General features: G+C 36.7%; 1 protein-coding gene across 1 annotated transcript; it reads left to right on the forward strand.

Moving 5' to 3' along the window:
• Window positions 1–6,913: 6,913 nt before the first annotated feature.
• On the forward strand, window positions 6,914–19,145 carry LOC129281762 (glutathione S-transferase 1-like). The gene is made up of 5 exons (XM_064113347.1): window positions 6,914–7,473; window positions 10,070–10,168; window positions 12,850–12,965; window positions 13,945–14,049; window positions 14,957–19,145. Exons 1-5 carry the CDS (start codon window positions 7,326–7,328, stop codon window positions 15,128–15,130), a joined length of 642 nt encoding a protein of 213 aa, XP_063969417.1. The 5' UTR covers window positions 6,914–7,325; the 3' UTR covers window positions 15,131–19,145.
• Window positions 19,146–21,233: the final 2,088 nt, after the last annotated feature.

Genomic DNA, 21,233 nt, shown 5'->3' on the forward strand with positions numbered 1-21,233 from the left:
AGATCTAGCTCATGAAACATCGACATAAGGATAATCAAGTATGAATGATTGTTTTGCACATGTCTTAGGTCACATGATCATGGTCAAAGGTCATTTTGGGTCAATGGGCATAATATTTTATTATCATATTAGTGTTTTCTTCTGTGAATAATATTCATTAGCTATTTTCAAAGGAAGCACTGCTTTTATATTGCATTGCGTAATGCAGGCGAGACTGCCAGAGGCGTTCCACTTGTTTTTCAATTAAAAGGAATCTAACCTTTACTGGGCATTTTCTACACAAATATTTACTATCGAAATCAATTGAACCATAATGTTGACTTTCAGAGATGTTGAATAGCGAGAGTCTAGACCGTCGTGTTTCTGAAGTATGTACACACTTGGTTGGGCATAATTTCGAAATGATTATGTTGGCCTATTATCCTACTGTAAATAAAAAAAATATGAAGGAGAAAGAAATGACAACGCAAAAAAAAATGAACACCCCACCCCTCTCACAAACACCCCGTTTTACCAGCCCTTTGAAAAATATGACAAAAACTTGAGCTTGATTAACAATGATTTCTTGTGGAAAAATATGCAAAATGCTGAAAAATGTTGATGATATATTTCAAAATAACGGAGTAATTAACAAACACGCCACAAGAGATCAACGTCATTATTTTTTTCAGCGATTGATTCTATACGAAATCATGGAAGGGAAAATGCTCTTTAAGAAAGTAAATGAAATTTCAGCAACACTGGGAGCAATACTGTGATCTAAAATGTGCAGAGTTAAGTTGAACTTTTTAAAATTGACCTAGACCGAAGGTGCACCTACAGAGTTTAGTAGTGGGCTGCACCTGTTAAAAGTGCCAAGTGTATTTATTTTCCTTGTAATGTCCAAACTGCAAAACGTACAGTGTAACCATAGAGCTATAGCTCTATGGTGTAACTAATACGACACCTCAATGATTTAATTTCCGAAACTGTCCTGCTTAAGATATTACAGGCAAGCAGATCGAACAAGAAAAGTCTGAGCTAATGCCCGGAGTTAATGATGAATTCACAGTGACAGTGCTTAATGATATGAAATAACCTATAAGATATGGAACGCGGAAAGGCTAAAATTTGATCACTGTCACTTTTGATTTGATGGACCTCCGTACCAGCCATCATCAAATCAAGTGCAGCCATCAGTAAATCAAAAGTGGCCATCATCATATCAATTTTCAGCATCATATCCCTCTGTACCAGCCATCATCAAATCAGTTTCTAACATCAAATCAATGTTGTCCTTTCGGCGTTCCTGATGTGCGCGCCAAAAGGACACCTGTAAGTTGATGGCAGCCACTTTTTATTTGATGACGGTTACTTTTGACTTGATGACGGCCACTTTTTACTTGCTTTTTATTTGATGACGGTTACTTTTGACTTCATGACGGCCACTTTTGACTTGATGGCGGCTGCTTTTGATTCGATGATGGCTGCTTTTGATTTGATGATGGCTGCTTTTGATTCGATAGTGGCCACTTTTGATTTGATGATGGCTGCTTCTGATTTGATGATGGTTGCTTTTGATTCGATAGTGGCCACTTTTGAACTGATGATGGCCACTTTAGATTTGATGATGGTCACTTTCAATTTTTTTATCGCTTTTCATTTGATGGTCACTTTTTGTTAAATGGTCACTTTTTATTTGATCACTTAATTTGATGGTCACTTTTTATTTGATGGTCACTTTTTATTTGATGGTCACTTTTCATTTGATGGTCACTTTTCATTTGATGGTCGCTTTTAATTTGATGGGCACCTTTTATTTGATGATCACTTATTTGATGGTCACTTTTAATTTGATGGTCACTTTTAATTTGATGGTCACTTTTAATTTGATCAATTCTTATTTGATGGTCACTTTTAATTTGATGGTCGCTTTTTATTTAATGGTCACTTTTTATTTGATGGTCACTTTAAATTTGATGGTCACTTTTTATTTGATGGTCATTTTTAATTTGATGCTCAGTTTTTATTTGATGGTCACTTTTAATTTGATGGTCGCTTTTTTGTTGCTCACTTTTTATTTGATGGTCACTTTTAATTTGATGGTCACTTTTTATTTGATCATCACTTTTTATCTGATGGTCGCTTTTTATTTGATGGTCACTTTTAATTTGATGGTCACTTTTTTGTTGGTCACTTTTTATTTGATGGTCACTTTTTATTTGTTGGTCACTTTTTATTTGATGGTCACTTTTTATTTGATGGTCACTTTTTATTTGTTGGTCACTTTTTATTTGATGGTCACTTTTTATTTGATGGTTACTTTATATTTGATGCTCATTTTTTATTTGATGATCACTTTTTATTAGATGATCACTTTTTATTTGATCATCACTTCTTTGACGGTCACTTTTTATTTGATGGTCACTTTTTATTTGATGCTAACTTTTTATTTGATGCTCACTTTTAATTTGATGGTCGCTTTTTATTTGATGGTTATTTTTTATTTGATGGCTACTTTAAATTTGATGATCACTTTTTATTTGATGGTTACTTTTTATTTGATCGTCACTTCTTCTTTGATGGTCACTTTTCTTTTGATCGTCGCTTTTCATTTGATCATCACAATTTAAGTTGATGGTTTCGGCATTCCATACATGGTCGCTTTATATTTGATGGTCGCTTTTCATTTGATCGTCGCTTTTATTTGATCGGCACTTTTCATTTGGTCGTCGCTTTTCATTTGATCATCACTTTTTACAGTACGTGCGCATAAACGTGTCGCAGTGAGCATGCACTGAGCAAATCCTCATGTACGTATATAGCTAGCGCGCTCTTTTTGCTTCCGAGAATTGAAGTGCAGGTGCATATATATGAATCTATTGATCGTGAAAAAATAAATCTGGAAAATGGAGGGTATACTTAATAGTTTAGGGATGCCTCAATCAGTTATTAACAACTTTCAACGGGAAGGGGTAAGTTGAAGTTAGAATTTACTTAGATCTAGACCTACGCTTTAGATCTAACTTTGTTTGTCTATTTTGTTGGTGTGAAACGGTACTATAGGCCTTGGCCTAGGCCCTACTCCCTCACAACATTGTCACTGGGGCGTTGCACTGGGGCCTATGCTCTAGTATAGACCGGCTAGGCTAGGGCCCTATCTATAAGTGTCACTAGGCCTAGTCACTAATAAGCCTAGACCAACCTGACTCCATTGTTGAGAACTGTGCTAGTAACTTAGTGTTAGAGCCAGAGGCTACACACGAAACCCATGCAAATGCAGAAAAAATACAGTTAGTGTTCAGTTCTTAAATATTTTCAGATCTCTAGACCCTAATAATATTAATTTTAGCTGATGATTGGCATTGCCCATTTTGCAAATGCAGCGCGGCGGGGGCAGAGGGAGGGGGTAACACTAACGAGTAACGTTGAGTCTTATCCATTGTAGTTATACACTCAAGCCTAGCGCCTATAACATACAGTTCAATTGTTACTGTTAACCCCCTACCCTCTACTCCTGCCCCCGTTGTGTTGAAGAAAACCTTTTTTTTTTTTTTTTTTTTTTGCTATAGGCTATTCATATTTATATATATATATATAAACAAGGCCATAGATATGAATAACAACAAACCGAGTCGCCCTTTTCCAAAACTCCCAACCCCCCTCCCCCCAGAAAATTTGTTGCGTCTATTATTGGGCTTATTTTCTTTTTACCCAAAATTAAGGGGGGGGGCTGCGTGCGCAACCTCCCAACCCCCTTGGCGACGGTCATGCAGTTGACCCACAGAAATTTAGAAAATTTATATTTTTCTTGCAAAAATGCATAAAATTTACAAAAAATTGTGCAACAAATCCTTCAAGTTCTGCTCGATTGCTTCGCTCCCTCACTTTCGAATAGGGTCTATTTTTGAAAATTGCAAGAGTTTTTAACAATGATGGGATGAGGATGTTTTAAACACTCTATCAAAAGTAGGTTCAATTTTGCACCTTTACCAATGTCACACCTGGAACATATTTAATGATGCAAATTTGCACCTTTCAGAAAAATAGGTGCAATTAAGCTGTACCTTTTAAGGTGATTTCTTTTCTGAAAGGTGCAAATTTGCATCATTAAATGTGTTCCAGGTGTGACATTGGTAAAGGTGCAAAATTGAACCTACTTTTGATAGAGTGTTTAAAACATCCTCATCCCATCATTGTTAAAAACTCTTGCAATTTTCAAAAATAGACCCTATTCGAAAGTGAGGGAGCGAAGCAATCGAGCAGAACTTGAAGGATTTGTTGCACAATTTTTTGTAAATTTTATGCATTTTTGCAAGAAAAATATAAATTTTCTAAATTTCTGTGGGTCAACTGCATGACCGTCGCCAAGGGGGTTGGGAGGTTGCGCACGCAGCCCCCCCCCCCCTTAATTTTGGGTAAAAAGAAAATAAGCCCAATAATAGACGCAACAAATTTTCTGGGGGGAGGGGGGTTGGGAGTTTTGGAAAAGGGCGACTCGGTTTGTTGTTATTCATATCTATGGCCTTGTTTATATATATATATATAAATATGAATAGCCTATAGCAAAAAAAAAAAAAAAAAAAAAAAAGGTTTTCTTCAACACAACGGGGGCAGGAGTAGAGGGTAGGGGGTTATGAACTGTATGTTATAGGCGCTAGGCTTGAGTGTATAACTACAATGGATAAGACTCAACGTTACTCGTTAGTGTTACCCCCTCCCTCTGCCCCCGCCGCGCTGCATTTGCAAAATGGGCAATGCCAATCATCAGCTAAAATTAATATTATTAGGGTCTAGAGATCTGAAAATATTTAAGAACTGAACACTAACTGTATTTTTTCTGCATTTGCATGGGTTTCGTGTGTAGCCTCTGGCTCTAACACTAAGTTACTAGCACAGTTCTCAACAATGGAGTCAGGTTGGTCTAGGCTTATTAGTGACTAGGCCTAGTGACACTTATAGATAGGGCCCTAGCCTAGCCGGTCTATACTAGAGCATAGGCCCCAGTGCAACGCCCCAGTGACAATGTTGTGAGGGAGTAGGGCCTAGGCCAAGGCCTATAGTACCGTTTCACACCAACAAAATAGACAAACAAAGTTAGATCTAAAGCGTAGGTCTAGATCTAAGTAAATTCTAACTTCAACTTACCCCTTCCCGTTGAAAGTTGTTAATAACTGATTGAGGCATCCCTAAACTATTAAGTATACCCTCCATTTTCCAGATTTATTTTTTCACGATCAATAGATTCATATATATGCACCTGCACTTCAATTCTCGGAAGCAAAAAGAGCGCGCTAGCTATACGTACATGAGGATTTGCTCAGTGCATGCTCACTGCGACACGTTTATGCGCACGTACTGTAAAAAGTGATGATCAAATGAAAAGCGACGACCAAATGAAAAGTGCCGATCAAATAAAAGCGACGATCAAATGAAAAGCGACCATCAAATATAAAGCGACCATGTATGGAATGCCGAAACCATCAACTTAAATTGTGATGATCAAATGAAAAGCGACGATAGTGACGATCAAATAAAAAGTAACCATCAAATAAAAAGTGATCATCAAATTTAAAGTAGCCATCAAATAAAAAATAACCATCAAATAAAAAGTGACCGTCAAAGAAGTGATGATCAAATAAAAAGTGATCATCTAATAAAAAGTGATCATCAAATAAAAAATGAGCATCAAATATAAAGTAACCATCAAATAAAAAGTGACCATCAAATAAAAAGTGACCAACAAATAAAAAGTGACCATCAAATAAAAAGTGACCAACAAAAAAGTGACCATCAAATTAAAAGTGACCATCAAATAAAAAGCGACCATCAGATAAAAAGTGATGATCAAATAAAAAGTGACCATCAAATTAAAAGTGACCATCAAATAAAAAGTGAGCAACAAAAAAGCGACCATCAAATTAAAAGTGACCATCAAATAAAAACTGACCATCAAATTAAAAATGACCATCAAATAAAAAGTGACCATCAAATTTAAAGTGACCATCAAATAAAAAGTGACCATTAAATAAAAAGCTACCATCAAATTAAAAGTGACCATCAAATAAGAATTGATGATCAAATTAAAAGTGACCATCAAATTAAAAGTGACCATCAAATTAAAAGTGACCATCAAATAAGTGATCATCAAATAAAAGGTGCCCATCAAATTAAAAGCGACCATCAAATGAAAAGTGACCATCAAATGAAAAGTGACCATCAAATAAAAAGTGACCATCAAATAAAAAGTGACCATCAAATTAAGTGATCAAATAAAAAGTGACCATCAAACAAAAAGTGACCATCAAATGAAAAGCGATAAAAAAATTGAAAGTGACCATCATCAAATCTAAAGTGGCCATCATCAGTTCAAAAGTGGCCACTATCGAATCAAAAGCAACCATCATCAAATCAGAAGCAGCCATCATCAAATCAAAAGTGGCCACTATCGAATCAAAAGCAGCCATCATCAAATCAAAAGCAGCCATCATCGAATCAAAAGCAGCCGCCATCAAGTCAAAAGTGGCCGTCATGAAGTCAAAAGTAACCGTCATCAAATAAAAAGCAAGTAAAAAGTGGCCGTCATCAAGTCAAAAGTAACCGTCATCAAATAAAAAGTGGCCGTCATCAAGTCAAAAGTAACCGTCATCAAATAAAAAGTGGCTGCCATCAACTAATACAGGTGTCCTTTTGGCGCGCACATCAGGAACGCCGAAAGGACAACATTGATTTGATGTTAGAAACTGATTTGATGATGGCTGGTACAGAGGGATATGATGCTGAAAATTGATATGATGATGGCCACTTTTGATTTACTGATGGCTGCACTTGATTTGATGATGGCTGGTACGGAGGTCCATCAAATCAAAAGTGACAGTGATCAAATTTTAGCCTTTCCGCGTTCCATAATAAGATAGTTATCATGTACTTCGTGAAGACATCGTGAGTTCCATCGCACTGCACTGCGATGCATGCATGGCCTTCATCTTGTCATCGTAGCAGTGTTATTAGCCTGATTGGATTAGATTATGTGACGTCATAGACCATCCATCTATTCACGTGACCTCATGTTGAAGGCGCGCGCCATCGTCAGCGAGTCATAGTGTTTCGATCACTTCGCTCCCCTCTCCGAGCTCCCGGGCGCGAAATTGACGCCACATAAAATAACGGGCCTATACTAATTTAACAAACGCGGCACGCTCCAACTACGTTGTCAATAGTACTTATGCGTGGTGCGATAGCAGTGCAATCGTCACCAGCAAGCTTCCACCCCATTAACCGGACGTTGTCTAGTTTCCTCTCCATCACTTCCATCTCATTTTGTGACTCTCTAATCCAATTCAAAGATGTCTACCTACAAACTGACGTATTTCGATGCCCGTGCTAAAGGGGAACCTGCCCGGATGCTTTTCGAACTAACTGGACAGAAGTATGAAGATATTCGGTATGGTTTCGAGGGACAGGAGTGGCCACAGATCAAAGGGGACAGGAAAAGTATGACGTCATATTTTCTTATTTTTCTATGTCACCAGCATGACATATCCATCAAAGAATAATTAATTACGTGAATGAGTCGAGTGGCGTGCAATACCTAAAGCAAACAAGATGTGCAGTTATAATCTATATGCTACATTTCTTTAAACCCCTTCCAATGCTGTGCACGTTATCTACTTGAAAAAAAAATGCTGAGTAATAACTCTTCGGATGCTTTTCGAACTAACTGGACAGAAGTATGAAGATATTCGGTATGATTCCGAGTGACCAAAGATCAAAGGAGACAGGAAACGTATGACGTCATATTTTCATTTCAGTTCATTTCATCAGTGCAAATGTGCATTAATTATCATCCATAAGATAATCTATATAGCTGCGTGTATGGTGTGCACTGATCGATAGCAAACAAGCTGTGTAACATTTTGGTGCTGATGTATCCTTGTATGATGCCATATACACTGTAAAAAATGAAGTGCTAATTTAGCACTTACAGTGCTTGTATAGTGACTGCACCACGAGTGCTGATTTTCTAGTTCAAATTTAAACGAGATAAATTAGCACTCGTAGTGCAGTCACTATACAAGCACTGTAAGTGCTAAATTAGCACATCATTTTTTACAGTGTAAGTAAAAGTTAGTTCTATAAAGAGCCGACTTTCTCAATATTTTAGGCTCGTTTTTATTTAACCCCCATTCACTAGTAATTATGTGTGATCTTGCATACAAGCTTGTGCCCACTGCTAATACACAATAAGTCACGTTAAAATCATTATCTTCAGCTTGAGCTTTACAGTGCTGTGGTGTAGCGGTTCTGACTCTCGCCTTAATCAGAGGGTCGTGTGTTCGAATCCCACCATGGCGTAGCTTCCTAGCTTGGCAAGGCGTCGATCCACACTTTGCCACTGCACTCTCACCCAGGTGCTAATTGGGTACCTGTAGGAAACAACCGTCATTGTGGTTGGTTTAGCAAGTGTGCGCCTATTAAACAGGCTGCTAAAATGAACCTTGTGACCGGGTAATAATTGTGAAGCGCTTTGAGCAGTCGTAGATTGATATCGTGCAATATAAAAGCCAATTATTTATATGATTATTATTATCATTATTGTTATCATTATTATTATTATTGTTATTATCATTACCACCACCATCATCCTTATTATTTTTATTGTTATCATCATCATTATCATCACTGTAAAAAATGAAGTGCTAATTTAGCACTTTTAGTGCTTGTATATAGTGACTGCACTACGAGTGCTGATTTTCTTGTTCAAATTTAAACTAGAAAATCGGCACTCGTAGTGCAGTCACTCTACAAGCACTGTACATAAGTGCTAAATTAGCACTTCATTTTTACAGTGTAATTATAAATATTATTATCCTTATTATCATAATCATTATCATAATTGTTATTAATATTATTATTATTGTTGTTAATATTATTTTTATTATTATTACCATTATTATTATTATTATTATTATTATATGTTTGTCATTTTGCCTCCGACGAAGATTCTGCTAGGATCGAAAGCTTAGGCCCCTTTTGACTTTCTATTATTATTATTAGTATAGTAGTAGTAGTAGTAGTATCTTGGGATTCTTGATACGAGTTTGTTTCCTCATTCAACCATAACTAAGAGACCTACATGACTTGTGCTTGTAATTCGCATTATAAACAGTGTTATATTCGGTTCAGTGTCGTACGACATTGACCAATGATAATCAGATGTAATACACTTAGACAAAATTATCCCTTTTTACCGTTGCATTCAGTATAATGGAGAAAATTTGACGGGCCATACCTGGCGTATGGGGGGGGGAGATTTCAAAACAATTGCGAGTGAGCAAAAAATTTCACAAAAATCTAAATTTGTGATGTATTTTGGCCCAATATTCGGAAAACAGTATTCACTTGTTACCCTTTACTTTCTCTCGCTCTCCTTTTTCGGGGGGGGGGGGGTCCAACAATAGTTTCATTATAAGATCGTGGGGTTTGTCGTGAACGTAACCACCCGTTAGAATTCAAGAACACAGTTCAATGCATGGTGATCTGCTTATACTGAAGCTTGTCTCTTTTGTTTGATTTGTTTAATAATTTTGTTATTATCTGTATTAAACGTATGATGTGAAGTTCGTTTTCACAATACTGATTTTTATTTTGCAGTTCAACAAAGAATAGTCAACGATTAGTCAAAAACAATTAAACGTTCAAGGTTCGTTTTGGATTGTTTCAAAATATTGTAACAGGTGTTGAAATTATTCAATTGCATGAGCGAAGTCATGATTTTATAAGATAGTGATGTGCATCACCATGGGCCCGTAACACAAAGCTTAGCAATGATCGTAGAACATTTTTCTACGATTGATTCCATAGACTACAATGTATACAATCAATCGTGAAAATCAAGCGTACGATCAATCGCTAACCTTTGTGTTACGTACGGGACCCAGATGCCAACCCTTTCACAAAACTTTGAAAACGTGCGGGACATGCAAATGATTTGGCAAATTGCGATAAATTACTGGCCACGTGATACATTTCAGCCAATTCTTTGATTAAGATGCTATTATATTGACTTTCTTTATCTGTTAATATCCAGGGTTCCCCCTTGCTCAGCTACCCGTGTTGGATGTAGACGGTCAGCTCCTGGTCCAAAGCAGGGCTATTTACCGCTTTCTAGCTCGTCGCTTTCCAGGTGGTAAGTCGGACTTTAATTTGTTTGCCTTATAAGGGCATCACCTCCCACCTCCCCTCCCACACAGCAAAAAATGCGGTGTTAACCGGTGTACATAGAGGACCACACCAGTTATTTTACACCGGTGTTAAATTGACAGTGTTAGTTTAGCACCTATAGGCAGTGGCGTAACTACGGGGGGGCATGGGGGGCACGTGCCCCCCCCCCCCAATCGGCTGGCCAAAAAAAAAAAAAAAAACGTGAGAAAAGGGAGAAAAAGAGGGAGAAGAAAGAAACGTAGTGGGAAAGAAGAATTTATTGTACATTATAATGTTATATTATATTATATGTTGTGTTATATTACATAAGAATTTTTTTTTTCATAACTTTATGAAACATAATGTGCTCAGGGCCTATTTGTTCATTATTCTTGGTAATAGCATTGTCTGTTTAACGAGATATACATGTACAATCATGTTGTACCAAAACGTCCTGTTTTCAAGTCAATATGCACCAAATATATATCATCGCACTTCGAGTTATTATTGTTTTATGTAGTGACATATGCTTCTTTTCATGACTACTTAAAGTGATAGCCTCATTTTAAGGTCTGTATATAAAAAAATCCTTGTTCGTGTTCGTGCTTACGTTCGAATTAGTGGATTGATGAGATTTGTCTGCTCTTCATGAATTCCTGAAATCGGTCCTTAAAATGTCTCTTTTTCTGATGTAAATATCAAAAAATTTCAGCTCGCGCTTCGCGCTCGCATCATTTGTTTAGTGAAATACGTATGGTCATAGTATATTCCTACAAACAAGCCTTAGAATGCCCCTCTTCACATCTGAATTTCTTATATTTTCAGCTCGCACTTTGCGCTACTGAGATGCGTATGATAATCATGATTACTATGACTACAAAAAGCTCTTCATGTGTTTGAATGTGATTCTAACAAAATCTGCAATCGCTTGGCACTTGCATTGGATGACTATGGTGAGATATGTATACTCTTAATGGATTAAAAAAAAGAAATAGTCCTTAAAATGTCCCTGTTTGGGGTCAATATATACACAATTTTCAGCTCGCGCTTCGCGCTCGCATCATTTTGTACGTGAAGTACGTATGGTCTTCGTAAATTCCTACAAACAAGCCTTAGAATGCTTCTCTTCAGGTCTGAATTTCCTAAATTTTTAGCTCGCGCTTCGCGCTCGCAATATTTGATTAGTGAGATGCGTATTTTAATCATGATTACAATGACTACAAAAGGTGTTTCATGTTTTCTTACAAAATCAGCAAGCGCTTGGCACTCAAATTAGATGAGTATGGTGAGATATGTATACTTTTATTTGATTTCTAAAAAATAGTCCTTAAACTGTCTCTGTTTGGGGTCAATAAATACAAAAATTTCAGCTCGCGCTTCGCGCTCGCATTGTTTGTTTAGCGAGACAGATACGTATTTTTTTTTATTTGATAGCTTATTTTGACCCTTTTTAGGTATGAATTTCTAAAATTTTTAGCTCGCGCTTCGCGCTCGCATCATTTGATCAGTGAGATACATTACATATCCGTTTAATGGCACAGTCCTTAAAATGTATCTGTACAAGGTCAATAGGCCTATACCTGGTAATTGAGCGACTCAAAATTTTTGCTGGTGCCCCCCCAATGCCGTGACCCACGGTACGCCACTGCCTATAGGTGTTATTGCAACACCTTTGGTTGTTACATGTACACTCTTTGGTGTTATATTCAATCTCTAGGGTGTAATTTTAACACCAGAGGGTGTGGTCCTCTATAAACACCCACTGGTGTCAGTTTTAACACCACAGTTTTTACAGTGCATATTCTCACACAGAATGCAATGCTGATAGATCAAGACTTATTCTTATGATATAATATAAAAAACTAAGGAGAATACAATGCACTTTTACAGTAAATGGAGGCTATATAACGAAAATAAGTTTTAATGAAAGAGATGATAGAAAGAAGTATTCTATTTTTAAGTTCCAAAATCGGTTGCAAAGTGACAAGAAAAGACAATCATATTAAGAAAGCCTAAATAGTCGCAATTTAGCCTATCACTTTCTATGGCGATTGACAATGTTGCAAGAGCTTTATTTGTTCAAATTTCCATAATTATGACTGTTTTGTACACAAAATAAATCACTGCTACTCTCACGGTGCTACTTTACAGCTCAAGATATTGACATGATTTGAAACAGCATTCACTTAAAGACAAGTAGCAACTTTAGTAATGGAAAATGCATTTGTAACTCTCCAACCAGGTAGTCATAAGGAATTTTCGCAAAAGCTACGTACGTAGACGCTTTCTGGAACGTAGGTAATCTATTGACAAGTGCCCTTCATAAGAGTGAAGTCTTGTGAATCGAAACAGCACAGTTTCGTCCGGCGTGACTCTGCATGGACAAACGACATATTTGCAATTTTCCGTCAGCTCCAAAACGTCGGATGAAAAAGTTGTTCCGACTCAACAATTTTCGACAAAGACCTCGCAGGTTTTCATTGTGATATGACTTGTATTTACTTGACCGCAGAGAGGGAAGATTGAACATTATTAATTGTTTAAGGGTAAGCCTGTTGGCTGGTAGAATCCGACAGGGGTAATAAATCTTTAGACGTCGTTCCGATGACAGATCTTGTAGGTATATAATAATAGGTAAACCTGTTCGTATCTTGACGATTTGTGTAGATTACTATGGTAAGAACGATGAGGAACGTACCCAGATGGATGTTTTCATGGGAATGGTAGCGGACATCGAAGTCGCAGTCTTGCCAGCTTTCGAAACATCAGACGCTGCTAAAAGAGTAAGCATGTGGATATATGAAACAATGATGAATGCAGAATAGGGATAAAAAAAACTTTAGCATGTTTAGGGTAAAGTGGGGAATGACGAAACATTTTCCTCCCGACTACAACATAGCGATTTTAGACGCTAAATTCACAACAAAGTAGACATCTTGTGGCAACTGGAATAGTTTTCATTGATCATTTAGATAAACTAAAAATTATAGATCAGTATGTGTGTCTATTATTAGAACCACAACGCGTTATGAAGACAATCAGGACTGAACATCCTTGAATAAAATATGCTACGCCTGATATGCCAATATTCACAACACAATAAAGGCATTCAGGCCCTTAGTACTTCCGATTTTTATGTGAGACCTACCTTAAAGTTTGTCTCTGAGAAGATGCATTGCTCTTGAGCAGGTTGTGATGCGAAGTTAAAAAGAGAAAAATGAAGGTCAGACGTTTTTTTTTTAAAAGTTGATTGTAATGGCATTGCCCAACTTAAGATATTTGACATGATAAGGCACCGATCGTTCGCGATTTTACCCTACACTGCAAATTATACCGGTGCCGATTTAACACCAGCCCGGTATCTCTATATGTCCACACCAAAGAAGTGTTAAAAAAACATTAGTTTGGTTTTGTTTTAACACCACCAGATAGGAGTTTATACAACACCAATCAATATTTAAACAGCATCGGTTTGATTCCAAACTGGTGTTGTTTCAATACTTCTCTGTTGGTGGTAAATTAACACCGGAGTTTTTGCAGTGTACATCAATCTGCTCCCGTAGGATAATCACGAATATAACTTAGAAATCAGTAATGGGGTAACTCCTTGTTAATATTTTTGTCAAACTTGCATAAAGTCACTTCTGAGATTGTTAAACCCTTTTGTGTTGTAAATAGCAAATAACGACCTCAGTTTGGAAGTTAATTCGCCTTTAAAGATGAAGAGTCTTAAAAACAAAAATTTTCTTCTTCACGATGTAGGAAGCAGACCTTGTCAAGGCTAGGGACAGCTCTCTGAAGCCTTCCTATGAGTTCTTCTCTCAATCTCTTCAGAAAGCAGGAGGAAAATACTTCATTGGAAACAGGGTAAGATAGTTTTTGATTAGCTAGTTGTTGCTATGTTGCAAAAAAAAATGATTTGATGTGATCATAAGATTAACAGCGGGTTGCATTGACTGACCTTTAGTTTCGATGTAAAAAAATAGAGAAGAATGAAAACGTATATCAGTGTATATAGTTGATTTGAAAAGAAATAACTACTAGGTTCACTATGAAAGCAAGATCAGGGGCCTGTAACACAAAACTTAGCAATGATCGTAGAACATTTTTCTACGATTGATTCCATTGACTACAATGTATAATCAATTGTGAAAATCAAGCGTACGATCAATCGCTAACTTTTGTGTTACGGGACCCTGAAAGTCTTTGTCGACGGTTCCGCAGCTAGGAACTTATGGTGAAAATAAGGAAGTTACCAATGATTTAAACTCGCTATATACATGCACGTTTGAGCATAAATAGCATGAATTATGTTATAAAAACAGACAATAACAATTATGACCCAGATTGTGGACGTTCATTTTTTAGCCTCATCAATGACACAACCCATGTTCTCTTAACAACTTTCCTTCATGTGGAGATCAAGTTAGCGGGAACGATGTTAAGGAGATATAATACAATAGATAGATAGATAGAAACTAAAAAGATAGAAAGAAAGACTATAGATAGAAAAAAAATAGAAACACAAATAGAAACGAAAATGGAAAGAAAAATAGAAATAAAAATGAAAAGAAAATTAGAAAGGTTGATTGATTGATTGATTGATTGCAACGTATGTATTATTGAAAAAGTACAATTAAATAGATCGTCGGTTTTTTTTCCCTGCAAAACTGTCCATGGCTGTAGTCACTGTAGAAACATACGTCACCCTTCCGTATTCTCATATTTTTACCATGTCTTACTGTCAAGTTTTTATTTCAATCTTTCTCGTCAGATGACGTTAGCCGATCTGATTATCTTCAATCTCATCGATTTTTTCCTGGACAGCACTGTTGGTCTGAAGACTTATTTTGACCCTTACCCAAACCTGGTCAAGTACTACGAAACAATCAAGAATGATTCGCCTCTCACCGGATATCTCAAAACAAGAAAATACACCCCTTATTAAATCATAATTCAATAATTATTAGATGAAAATATTGGAAGGTCATTTTCTCTCTTCTCACATATCACGAGGGTGTGTCATAGAGATTTAGATTTAGATTTATTCATTTCCGTTCAACAAAATAATCGAAGTAACAGTATAGGCCTACATGTTCAAAATGATACGTACACTTCAATGACATTTCATAACAAATATTGAAGATAGATTAACTGAACGGCGGGACTTGCCAAGAAAAGCAGAGCTTGTATAAAAGGCAAGTCCCTAAACTTAGTTTTAATACTAATTAACAAAACCTATACAAGAGACGGACGGAAAACGAGCTTAAAATAAGTAATATACCAAAAAATATTTAAATATCTAAATCATTTTTTGTCATATTTAAATATTTAAATATGACAATAAGTCGAAATAAACTGTTTGTGATACAACCTCCAGATTCGGATTGAAACAGAAAAACAAGAATTTAATTAAAAGCAAAATGGAAATGTATGTCGTGTCATTAACGATGTGAAAAAAAATATTTCCATAAACCATCATGACTACAAACAAGTTTAAAACAGAATTATTGGTTAAACAGGGGTTTGCATGTTTGTTTGGTAAAATAACAATTATTGTGTTTGATTCAGGAGCAGTGGCGTAGCTAGGATTTTTTTCCTGGGGGGGCACTGGGGGGTCCTTGCTTTTTCAGGGGGGGCACCATTTTTTCGGTGTGTGTGTCACAAGGGCGGATCCGACTTTCGCCAATAGGGGACGGTGCCCGAAATTATCTTCACCTATATTTTCCCCGATCAGTCACTTCTTAGTTTTATTCTTATAAAACAACATTAACATGAAATAAGCCTTATAAAAAGTGCGAGCGCGAAGCGCGAGCGATTTTTTTTTTTTTACTTTTATGTATTTTGTCCTGAAAATTTAATATTCTGGGCAATGTTATGTGTGATCCTGAACAAGATTCGTATGTAACTAGATGGTTACTGCGAACGCCAAGCGCGAGCAGAAATTTTTATTACCTGTTCTAGCATTATCGAAAAGGGACCTGTTAAGGACTGCTTACAGTTACCCACGAAGACGGTATATATTTCGATAATGCGAGCGCGAAGCGCGAGCAAATTTTTTTAACATTCCGACCTAAAAATGGTCATTCTAAGCACTTTTTGTATTAATAAATGGGATAGGTATGTAACTAAACAATTGATGCGAGCGCGAAGCGCGAGAGGTAGAAAATTTAGATTTCAGACCTAAAAGCGGGACACTCTATTCATATTTTGTAAATCATAAATAGGATATAGTTAATTGGGTATCATTAATAATGCGATCATGAAGCGTGAGCAGACAATTATTGATATTCTGACGTGAAACTGGATAATTTAAGTACATTTTAAATAAAGAACATGCAGGCCATCGCGCATGTTTTAGATTTAGACCTAGAATCTGGGCATTCTGAATACATTTGTTTAATGGAACATTATGGAATACACCTAGACAATATGAACTTGGCAAATCAAACAATGTGACCACGCAGCGTGAGCTTAAAATGCTGATATGTAGACCATAAAAACAAACATTTTACAGAGCACTTAAATTTGTAAATGAAAAAAATAATGAAAGCTCGATGTCCGAGCTAAAATATGTTTTGTATATAGACTTCAAAACTTGCTCCATATCAGCCTATTGAGCAAGATATGAATCTCATCGAACAGGCAATTCTGGCGCGAAGCGCAAGCAAAAATTTTATATGGTAACATGAAAGATTTTTTTTTTGCAAGTCTTCCCCTCACATTATTTCATTCACTCGTCTTCCTCTTCCTTTTTGTTCTTCTGTCTTTCTTCTTTTTTCTTTTTTTCTTTTCTTCTTTCTCCCTTTTTTTTTTTGCTCTGCCAATTTTTTTCAGGGGGGGCACCTGGGGGGACACACCAAATCTCAGGGGGGGCACGTGCCCCCCCATGCCCCCCCGTAGCTACGCCACTGTTCAGGAGCTGCGGAACATGGGACTGAGGGGACTTCAGCCCCTATGGCCATCCTATTTTGATTTTTTACATGATCACCACCCCCTCCCCTTTCAAAACCATTCTGCAGCTTCTGAGATTTATCATTTTCTGACCAACGAATGTGCAGGTTCCATTTTGACCTGATATTAGATAAAATTGTATTCAACCTTCTTTTAAAAATTCATATGTAGGGGTGCATGAATATCTTGTGTTGTTATTATGAGTAGCCATTGTACTGTAAATAAAAACGCTATTAAAATTGTTTATATAACGCTGATTCCTATTTGAACCTCACAGTAGTTGTTCAAACAAGAGTTTAAAGCAGCCATTCTCAATTACTTGTTTTGAAGCTCCACATTTCTTGTTGAGAATCTGTAATGCGCCACTATCCATTACGCAAACCAGCAAAGTATTGCGGAGGGGTCCAGATACCCCTGGTGGCGGTCAAGGGGGCAGAAGTTTTGGAATATTAGGCCTTTTAAATTGCCCAGAGGGGCTCTAATTAACATCAACATAAGATATACAAATGCCACCAAACTACACAATATAAAAAAAACGATTAGTGACTTTTTCACAACATACCAATGATACCACTAGTTCAGACTGTTCTGCACCAGATCTATTGGCTGAAGCAAGCGGCATAATGAGTAAACAAAATTGAGGGGGCTAGATATGGCAGCTGAAGCAAAAACGTTGAACTTTTCAATACAAAAATCTATATTTTAACATAATATTAAGGAAATAATACAATATTCCAGTCTTTCCTTTTCCTTTTCTTTCCCTTTCTACTTTTTTTTCTTGGCCGTGAAACACTTGGGGGCCCCCAGTCCACACCCCCATCTGTTAGTATGCCAGTGGCTGAAGTTACATTCCCCGATTTTGCAAGGGCTGAAACTCGGGCGTTGCACTGCAAACTGCCCCTCTCTCTGCATGCAGGCAATCACGGCAGGCAATACATCTGAGCATATTTTACTATTACAACTTCGGATTTTAATCGGCTTCGGAAACAAAGTTTCTGCTTGTTATGTCCCAAATTCACAATATTTTATGATCAGGATGTTCTTTGAATATCATATTATTTGATGTTTAACTCTTAACCAAAACGTATACTCTGGAAATGCAAAATTACTCGCCGTAGAAATTGAAATCCTCCAAACGGGGCTTTCAAATCACTTGTGTGGCACATAAACTTTGTACAGCATAGAATAAATAAAAAGGAGAACAACATCGATCCTCCATAATAGGGGTTATCGAGTGCTGAATTTGACAAAATTTGAGGAAATCAATTAGCAATGAAGTGTCAAGTAAAGAGTTTTTGTTTTCTTTTTGTATTAAAATGATCACCAAATCGTTATTTCCAGCCCAGGTTACTGGTAGATACATTTGTTTCTCCCCAATTTTTCCTTATTTTTACTTCTTTTTTTTTTATACCGGCTCCCAAGCGCCACTGCGCAAGGCTCGGTGCGCCACCATTTGAGAATCCCTGGTTTAAAGTCTTAAACAGCCAAGTTTATTTTTCATTTAATTTATTGAATTCTCAATAAATTAAGCATGGTTGTTTAAACTATTTTACAACTACTGTGAGGTTTGACAAATTTCAATCAGCGTTTGAAGTGCTCTATACCAAAGAGGAAATCTATGTTAGTTCTCGAACATTCCATTCTTGTTCTTCTAATGAGTGAGATATTTAACTAGAAAGTTCAATGCCAGTTTTCATTTACAAAATTATAAAAGATTGGAATCCCAATAGATCAGACTTATAATAAATTGATAAATAAAATATAAATACAGATAAGATATTATCATGATATGATTTCAGTTATTTTTAAATTGACTTAAATGTCTGAAAAACACAATTCCGTGAGTTCCTCTCCCCTCCTCTTCACCCCGCCCCCCCCCCCTCTCTCCCTCCCACCTCTCTCTTCTCTCATTTTATCAATGGTTTTACCATGTTTAGTCATTCTAACATGTATCTGTTATATTTTTAGATTGAAGCAATAAATGTATGCAGAGTTTGTAGAATTTGATGAAATAAAGTTTCACCGTCTATTTTTGTAAATGATTGTCAGGGTAATCCCAATAATTTATTATGAATGGAACATTTTAACGAAACCTACACAACATGGGCAGGAAAAACCAAGATGATGGTGATACTAGTAATTGTATTGTTGACGATGATGATGATTATGGTGGTGGTTGTGGCAGCGGTGATGATGTCGATGGTGATGATCATGATGGTGGTGTTGGTAGCATTGATGATGATGATAATGACGGTGGTGATGGTGATCATGATAGTGGTGATGGTAGCGGTGATGATTATGATGGTGGTGGTGGTAGCGGTGATGATGTCGATGATGATAATCATGATGGTGGTGATGATGTCGATGATGATAATCATGATGGTGGTGATGGTAGCGGTGATGATGATCATGATGATGGTGATGGTAGCGGTGATGATGATCATGATGGTGGTGATGGTAGCGGTCATGGGCGGAAATCCCAGGGGGGACGCGTCCCCCCTACCAAAAATAGTAGGGGGGACACAATATCAAATGTCCCCCCTACTATTTTTGGTCTTTTATGATGGAGAAAAATGCACCATTCACATTCGAAATAATACATGTATTTTGGACTAAATGACCTTACATTTTGGGTGAAAACCTTCTTTTTTTTTGGGGGGGGGGGGCTTGTCAAATTTTCCAGAGTGACTAAAATAAGATGAGGGGAAGACTTGAAAAATAAAAAGAATCTTTCATGTTACTATATGAAATTTTCGCTCGCGCTTCGTGCTCGCATTGCCTGTCAGGTGATTTTTCAATATGGATCGAGCTTAAATATCAAGTTTGGAAGTCAATATACATTACACATTTCACCTCGGAAATCAAACTTTCAATATTTTGTGTGATTTACAAACTGATTTTAAAAAGTGCTCTGTAAAAATGACAGCTTCATGGTCTGATTATTGACATTTTCCGCTCGCACTGAGCGCTCGCAAATTTCGATTTATTAAGTACCTATTATTTTTGTGTATTCCATTTAGTTTGAAAAAATCAAGTCTGATTGTCAATACGTATCAGATAGCGCTGGCTACTCGCTCGCATTTTAATTGGCGATTTATGTATGTCTCATTATTGATTTTCATGACAGTTTATCAAAGATTTTGACTCGCGATTTGCGCTCGCATTAATGGTTAAAAATATTTTGACTGATGCATTCTATTCATAATTACAAAATTGCTTGATATGTCCAGTTTTCAGGCCATAATATCATCAGATTTCTCGCCCTCATTCGGCATTAATAAATAAGATATTAATAATTTCACGATTAAGTTGTCCCTTTTGTTTTATCTCGCGCTTAGCAAGAGGAATAGGAAGATAGTCATCATTTTCGTATGACATGTCCCAAGGATGTCCCGGTCCTATGTCAAAACTCAAATAACAATGAAAAATATCAGCTCTTTATTAAGTGCGATCTATATCCACATCACAATTTTCCTACAAAGTGCTTGAAATATATAGCTGAAATTGACTCTTTTTCAGATTTTTCATGATAAAAGAGGTGTAGAATGCCTAGATTCTAGCTCTAAATCTGAAACACGCGCATGTTTATTCAGATATTCAACTTGTTCTCTATTTAAATCATTATCCAGTTTCAGATCACAATATCAAAAATTTTCTGCTCGCGCTTTGTGCTCGCATTATTAATTTAGAAAGATCCCCTATTACTCATCCTTTTCATGATTTACAAACCATGAATAGAGTGTCCCGTTTTTAGGTCTAAATCTCGAATTTTTCTGCTCGCGCTTCGCTTGCATCAATTGGTTAGTTATATAGCTACCCTGTTCACGATTACGAAAATTGATTAAAATTTTCGATTCTTTTTGTAAAAATGTCAACAATTTTCAGCTCGCGATTCGCGCTAGCATTATGATTGTTGAAATATGTAACGTCTTCATGGCTAAGTGCAAGCAGTCCTTAACAAGTACGTTTTCGATCAGTTTAAATAAAAAAAAACATTTTATGGCTGCACTTTGCACTCGCATTATCAATGTAAGGACCGGGTGTAAGGAAGGCCCCCAATTACTCATCCTTTTCATGATTTACAAAACATGAATAGA

The sequence above is a fragment of the Lytechinus pictus genome, chromosome 18, assembly GCF_037042905.1.
Source record: "Lytechinus pictus isolate F3 Inbred chromosome 18, Lp3.0, whole genome shotgun sequence".
NCBI classification, from domain to species: Eukaryota; Metazoa; Echinodermata; class Echinoidea; order Temnopleuroida; family Toxopneustidae; genus Lytechinus; species Lytechinus pictus.

Bases quoted from the DNA above. Each gene is read 5' to 3' on its own strand.
- LOC129281762 (XM_064113347.1), top strand. From the start codon at position 7,326: ATGTCTACCTACAAACTGACGTATTTCGATGCCCGTGCTAAAGGGGAA. The intron at 7,474-10,069 runs GTATGACGTCAT...GTTAATATCCAG, and splicing joins GATCAAAGGGGACAGGAAAA to GGTTCCCCCTTGCTCAGCTA. The intron at 14,050-14,956 runs GTAAGATAGTTT...CTTTCTCGTCAG, and splicing joins AATACTTCATTGGAAACAGG to ATGACGTTAGCCGATCTGAT.